General features: G+C 38.7%; 1 protein-coding gene across 1 annotated transcript in view; it reads left to right on the forward strand.

The window, feature by feature from the left end:
* Positions 1-1,777, forward strand: part of SPOCK3 (SPARC (osteonectin), cwcv and kazal like domains proteoglycan 3) — a 513,922-nt gene extending 512,145 nt beyond the window's left edge. The window contains exon 11 of the mRNA XM_090036237.1: positions 65-1,777. Within this exon, the coding sequence (XP_089892363.1) occupies positions 65-234 (170 nt within the window). The 3' untranslated portion in view covers positions 235-1,777. The remainder of the gene's footprint in view (positions 1-64) is intronic.
* The last annotated feature ends 5,570 nt before the right edge of the window (positions 1,778-7,347 follow it).

Genomic DNA, 7,347 nt, shown 5'->3' on the forward strand with positions numbered 1-7,347 from the left:
AATTGACATGAATCCATAGATCCCCAAGTTCCTGTAGTATCAGGTAACTATTATACTTTTTTAGCTATTGATTTAGAGACCTCAGGTGATTTTGCCAGTGGTGATTTCCATGAATGGACAGATGATGAAGATGATGAAGACGATGTGATGAATGATGAAGATGAAATTGATGATGATGATGAGGATGAAGGGGATGATGATGTGGATGATGATGATCATGATGGATACATTTGATGATTTTAGAGGTCAACAAATTGTACCTTTCTAAAAATCACAAGGTGACATCTCATAGAAAATTCCTTTGCTCTGCAAGATCAAAAGGATTTAAAAATATGTATATTTTGTATGATTATTTCAAATATTACAGCTGGAGTCATAGACTTTGTTTAAATAAGAATCATTATATTATGTGCTTTTGAGGTTTTTTATGCCTTTGAGCAGAAGAAAACACATTGGAAGTCTAGACTGAAGAAATAATTGTGATGTGCTACTAGAAAATAAACGTGCAGAACATCATAAGGACAACCAAACTTTTAAAAACTTCCATAAGGAATATTTACCATTGTTTGGGACTTTGTGCTCTAATATATGTTAAAGTTTCATTAACTTTAGCAGTTACTTAGGCCGTGTGGTCTTTCAAATTGAACATGACCTGGACCAATCATTTACTGCAGTAGAAACTTCAATGCACAAGTAGCATCTCACCAACCTTTAATTAACCAAAGGTGTGGAGAAAATGTGACTATAAGAGAAAATAATGTAAGTTCCTTCTTTCTGTTTGCATTTGTAGTTATGTTTTTGATCAGGAAATGGCTAAGTTTATGAAGGAATGTCTTTTAAAAGCTGTAAACACAGGCAAGAATTGATTCTGCAAGTCTGAAGTTTTGTTGTCCTTTTTTAAATTTTTATTTTGACATCGAACTCTATATAGACTTTACTGTTTACTGAAGCAGCAGCATTATTTCACCCTCTTTTGTTTGTCTCTTTCTTAACCAGAGTTGCATAAAATATTTTAAATGGGAAAACTTTTCAAATACACTTGATTTATATTATATTGTACTTGAGAGTGACAGCACTTGACTCAAGACAATTTAAGTAACCCCTAACTATAATTTTATTTTCCTGTTTCAGGAAATAGTTTTTCATCTTTTTCTTTAATTCATGTCTTTTTCTGTTGTTAGTGCAGAACTTTAGAGAAAGTATTGTAAGGTGCCTTGCAAAATAGAAATAGAAAGGTTTTAGCATGCATACCGATATAGGACGTTAGGCAATAGCTAAGCACACCCAGTTAACAAAATAATACCAGTATAGGTATTGCTGCTGGAATGAAGAAAATGGGTTATTTTATTTTTTTTCCTATTGTTATGTAATTACCATGTGGACTAGATTATGATTATTGTGTAGCGTAGCATTTAAGATTTGACTGTAGAGAAAATTACTTTAATCACTGTATTTATGTTAGCATGTTAATTAATCGTGTAGACATTTCAGAACTCCATCACCTCCATGCATATCAGACCTATGGCTTTCCACCCACAATAAAATTGAAACAACCTGTGTAACATACTGCAGGTTGTATAATTTCAACAGTTGATCACTGGTTTCCCTAATTTTCATCTGCAGTTAATTGAAAGGAAAATCAGTTTATTATTTGCATTTGATTTCTACATATTAAATACTAAATTTAATGTTTATCTTATGTAATATTAAAAAGTATAATGCATTTTCTTTTTTACTGTTTATGTATAGTTTGCAAAATAAAGACTCTTGTAACCAACCTTTAGCTGCATAGTGTAATTTTTAATGGTATAGCCAATTATTTTGAATTTTTGTCTTAGTTGTCAAAAGAGAAAGATGAAGGTTTTATTTTTCAGATACATTTACACAGTCATTCAACTATTCAGGTATATATGCAGTTATATAAAGGCATGTCCTGATGCTTCATTACATTTCAGTAGGGTTTCGGGATTAAATTAAAAGTCATAAGAAATGTTTTTCTTCTTCGTATCTAATTTCTTCTCAATTTGCTGCGAATGTGGAATTGTTATTATTTTGTCATCATTTTATCATAATGTGTTGCACACCAGATTTACTATTCTTTTCCATTATGAAAAAAAATAAGGGTGAAGAGACATGTTATTTTCTTAATTAAGTATAATAAGGTGTTTATTATATTGGCTGAATTTTTCCACAGACCAATTTCTTATAGGTTGAATAAGCCTCCATATAAAATAATTTTGAATAAAACAGCTAGAGATAAGTAGTTATGATCATTGGCTGATATAGTAATCCTCTTCTACTTTTTAATAACAAATGCATATTAGCTGACAAATTAAAGATGCATTTCATGCAGCTTATGGTGTTACTTGAAAACCTAGGAGAATTCGAGAATATTTATTCATAATGTACTTAACCATTAAACTTTAAGAGACATTGAACTTAGAAAAATCAGTGGTAGCACCAGTACTTTTCAGTGTACAGCAGCAGCACCAAAATACCTCACGCTTCCCACATACAACATCTAAGTGATACATGTACACTGGCAGTGTCACCATAGTAGCCAATAGGCATGACAGAGCTGGAAAAGACACTGGGTACTGACATGGAATTCATCACCAACTATCTCCACAAGTGGCGCTTTAAGTTTGGCATTGCTAAATCAGTATCATCAGTCTTCCACCTGGACAATGATCAAGCCAAGAACATGCAGAATGCATCAGACTAGGTGATCATATCCTTCCTCATGAGTATACCCCAAGCCTACCTAGAATTAAGCCATTCCCTCACCTATAAGCATCAAATTCAAAAAGTCAACAGTAAAGTCTTTGCACGGGTAGTTGCCTTAAGATGTTTAGCCAGTATGACATGGGGTACCAACTTTAAAATGCTCAAAACCACCACACTTGCAATGGTATATGCCTCAGCAAAATATTGTGCTTTCATATTATCCAGAATTTGTCACCCTTGACACTGCGCTTTATAGTGCACTGAGACTCAAGGTGCACAACCTACTCACATGCACAGATGTACTCCCTGTACTCTGGCATTAGACTAACGATATAAGAAGAGAAACCCTAACACCATTACTGGCAATAGAGGCAAGATATGACAAAAATCACCCACTGCATCAACTGTTAACTGAAGACCCAGACAGACAGAGGCTTAAGAGGCTCAAAAGTTGTAAACCATTTGTACATAAAGTCCACAACCGACCACTGGGAAAGGTCAGTACTATTCCTACAGCATTTAATATAGATACCAAATGAGTCCCCCATTGGGTGTGACCTTGATGGAGAAGCGAGGGTCAAGCTGAACAGACTGAGATTTGGATACAGGGGTTTCAAATGCCCTTCGTAAGATGAACATCTTGGACAGCTCCTGTGTGAATGCCATGTCCAACCAACAGCACAGCACTTAATCAACAGCTGCAATTTTAAAAATTCCCAGATGGGGTAGATGGAATCTACACGCTGAGTGATTATACCACATAGTGGCTCATAGATTTGGAAGTTGATATCTGATGCCATACAAGAGAAGGAAAGAGAGATGGGAGTAGATTATGAAGATTATTCTGTAGTTGAAGGTAATGCAAAGAATAAAATGTACCGAATTCTTTCCTTCCTGGGTATTCCAGATTAAATTCAAATGAATGAGATGACATTAGCACAAATTAGTCCTTCTGTGTCCTAGCTTGTCAGCAAGAATAGACTCACAGAAGTCATGTTAGAAAACTAGGTTCAGTAAAAGGTACAAACACTGAAGTTCCAGGGTCATCTGGGAGTGTTTCCTTAGAGAAAAACTACAAAAATAAAATAAAATACAGTATTGTATTTTCATAAGGGGTAGGTAGAGGAAGGGTGGAAATATAAAATAAATATACAACCCCCTAGAGAGGAAAGTGTAGCTACACGGAATATTTTCCCAGTTTTAAGTTCTTGTTTTTTGTAAAGAACACATTCATTTATTTGAATTATAATCAGTCTCAGGCATGCACAACATATGGCCCGAGGGCCTCAGGCAGTCTGCCAGGACAATACCAGTAGGCCAGCACCTCAGTGAGTCTGATGTAGATCCATGAGGGGATGGAAGCAGGCTCAGAAGCTATGATTGCAGTGATAACACTGATTCCCATGATGGATAAGGAGGGGCCAGGTTGGACCAGACCCAAATTGGTCATTGTGTCAGGCAGGGCAGGGAAGCCCTCCTATATACCACTGTTTGTATTGTGGAGATAGCAAGGTTCCTGGATGAAGGGGCTTTTCCTGTGGTGAGCACAACAAAAGGCGGTGGCTGTGGCCCTTGGGGCATTCTGCTCCCACCTATGTCTCATCCCCTTCTTGTTTCAGTCTTCCTCATATCCTGATATTGTTGGCATGACACTGCAAACTTGGTATAATGTTTCCTATTAATTGTAGCCTGCCACTGGCAAAGGCAACTTATAAGTGGCTATCAGGAAAGTTTGAATTGTGAAAGTTCTGTAGTTGTTTGAGTTATTTTGGTAAGGTTTAAATATTAACATTTGATTGATGCAATCAGACTTCTTTAGTCCTTTAAGTACTATAGTGCATAGGATTAGTAAATCCATATTGTAGGTCCAGTTTGATAACATGATATTTCCCAAATGCTTATTCATGTTAATATATATTACAGGTGCACCAGGAATCATAAAAACATAAAGAAACAGGGCTGGAAGAGACCTACAGAGGTCACCTAGTCCAACCCCCTGCCTCAGGTAGGATCATCCATATCCAAACCTTCCTATACAAACCATAATCTAAACTCAACATAAAATTACCATCAACCCTGACACAACACAGACCTAACACCTTAACCTGCACAGGTAAACCAGGGGAACAACAACAGCCAATGTTCTGCTTTTATGAAATATTGTCAATATATGCTTAAGAGATCCAGGGTAAAGGGCCATGCCCCCCCGCCCCTCCCTCAAAGAGTAAGGGGAAAACCCACAGTCCATAACAATCTGACCATGGGGTAAAATTCTTTCCTCACCCCAAATATGGCAGTCAGTCTGACCCTGAGCAGAGGGGCAAGACCCCCTAGCCAAGAACCTCCAGATGCCTTGGCCAGGAACCTCTGGCTTTGGTCCCAGCAGGAGCATTGGCACACCTTAGTCAGCCTTCACTGTAGCTAACATGCAGTGCCTCTGAGAAAAGCTTAAAACCCCTATGTTATGTTGCAGAAGAGAAGGGGAAAGGCAGAGGGGGAAGGGGGAGAACAAGCAGAGAAGTCCAGGAGCATCAGAAATCACCACAGTAGAACACAGGCATAGCTACACCTAGATCATCCCCAACCACTGGCTCTCTAACTAGTTCTTGAACACCTCTAATGATGGAGAGTCCATATATTTTCTATGCAGTCTATTCCACTGTCTCACTCTAACAGTGAAGAAGTTTTTCTGGATAAACCTATTTTGCTGCAACTTCAAGCCATTGGTTTGCAGCCGTCTCCTCTCTGTAGCAAGAGAGAAAATGATCTTTCCCTCTTCCTTATGGCAGCCCTTCAAGTATTTGAAGACTGTTACCATGAACTCTTAAGTGCTTTTTCTGCAAGCTGAAGCTTCTCCTCATATGACTTTCTTTCCAAGCCCTTAATCATCTTGCCCACCTCTGAGCCCTCTCTAACTTCTCCAAATCCTTTTTAAAATGTGGAGCCCAAAACTGTACACAATACTCCAAATGAGGCATAACCAGTGCCGAGTAAAGAGGCATTATCACCTCCCATGTCTTGCACCTAATACTTCTCTTGATGCATTCCTAAACTGCATTGTCGTTTTGTGCAGCTGTATCACACTGTATACTCATATTGAGTCAGTGATCTGCCAAAACTCCCAAGTCCTTTTCCATTGTGCTGCCATCCAGCAAGGTGTCACCCATTTTATATTTGTGTTTTTCATTATTCCCCCTGAAGCATAGCACCTGGCATTTGTCTACACTGAACTTCATCATGTTAGCTCTAGCCCACCTTTCCAATATGTCAACCCTTCCAAATTGCACTTCCATCCTCCAATGTGTTTGCAGCTCTTCCCAGTTGCATATCATCTGCAAACTTGCTCAAGAAGCTTTTTATGCCACCATCCAAATCGTTGATAAACACCTTGAACAACACTCGGCCCAGACCAGACTCCTCTGCGACTGCACTTGAAACCTTCTGCCATTCTGACATGGACCTATTAATAATTACCATTTGCTTGCAGCTATTGAGCCAGTTATCTATCTACTTTGTAGTAGTTTTGTCTGGCCCATATTTCTCTCATTTTTGTTTATGAAAAGGTCATGCAGACCTTGTCAAAAGCTTCACTGAACTCCAGATACACTATATCCACAGCATTCCCTTCCCAAGTAGTTACTTTCTCAAAGAAGGAAATCAAGTTTGTTTGACATGATTTTTTGTAAATCCAGGTTGGCTGCCTGCAATCAGCCTTTCCTCCTCTATGTTTGCAAATAGCCTTCCATAGGATATGCTCCAGTAACTTCCCAGGTATTGAGGTGAAGCTAAGTGGTTTGTAGTTCCTGGGCCCTCCTTTTTGCCTTTTTTAAGGAGGGGCACTATGTTGACCTATCTCCCACAACTTCACGAAGATCATTGTCAAGGGCACCAAGATTCCCTCTGCCAGTTTCTTCAGTACCCTGGAATAAAGCTCATCTGGCCCTGCTGACTCAAATTTATTCAGACCCAGCAAAAGTTCTCTGACAGTCTCTCTTGTTATCTTCTCACTCAGGTTGCCCCCTTCCTTATCCAGGTAATCCCTATGGGGTATGGTTGTTGCTTAATTTTTTTTAAGACTGAGGCAAAATAGCTATTGAGTAGCTCTGCCTTCTTTGCATCTTTGGTTAGGAGTTTCCCCTGGCTCGTTAACAGAGGACCCGAAACTTTTTTTGTCCTTCTTTTCTGGCCAACACACTTACAGCACCTCTTCTTGTTGTCCTTAACTTCCTTTGCCAGGTGCAACTCATACTTTATCTTTGACTTCCTGATTTTATCCCTGCAGGTTACAACTCTTTCTTGGTTCGTTTCCTTGGTGACCTATGTTTCCCTGGTGATGTCTTCCATTGCTTGTATGCTTTCCTTTTGAATATTAAGCAATTTAGAAGCTCCATGTGCAGCCACATTGATCTCTTACCATTATTCCTGTGCTTCTATCGTGTCTCAATACTTTCTTGTTGGGAATCGAATACTGTGCCTCTGAGAAGCTCCCAGCCCTTCTGGGAGCATTTATCTTTCAGTCTGTCCTCCCATGATATTGTGCCTATTAGCTCCTTGAGTCAGATGAAATCCACCTTTTTGAAATCTAATATCCTATATTTGCTGACCTCATGCTTTCCCTGA

Source organism: Crocodylus siamensis, chromosome 2 (genome assembly GCF_052110815.1).
Source record: "Crocodylus siamensis isolate JL-2025a chromosome 2, ASM5211081v1, whole genome shotgun sequence".
Classification (NCBI taxonomy): Eukaryota; Metazoa; Chordata; order Crocodylia; family Crocodylidae; genus Crocodylus; species Crocodylus siamensis.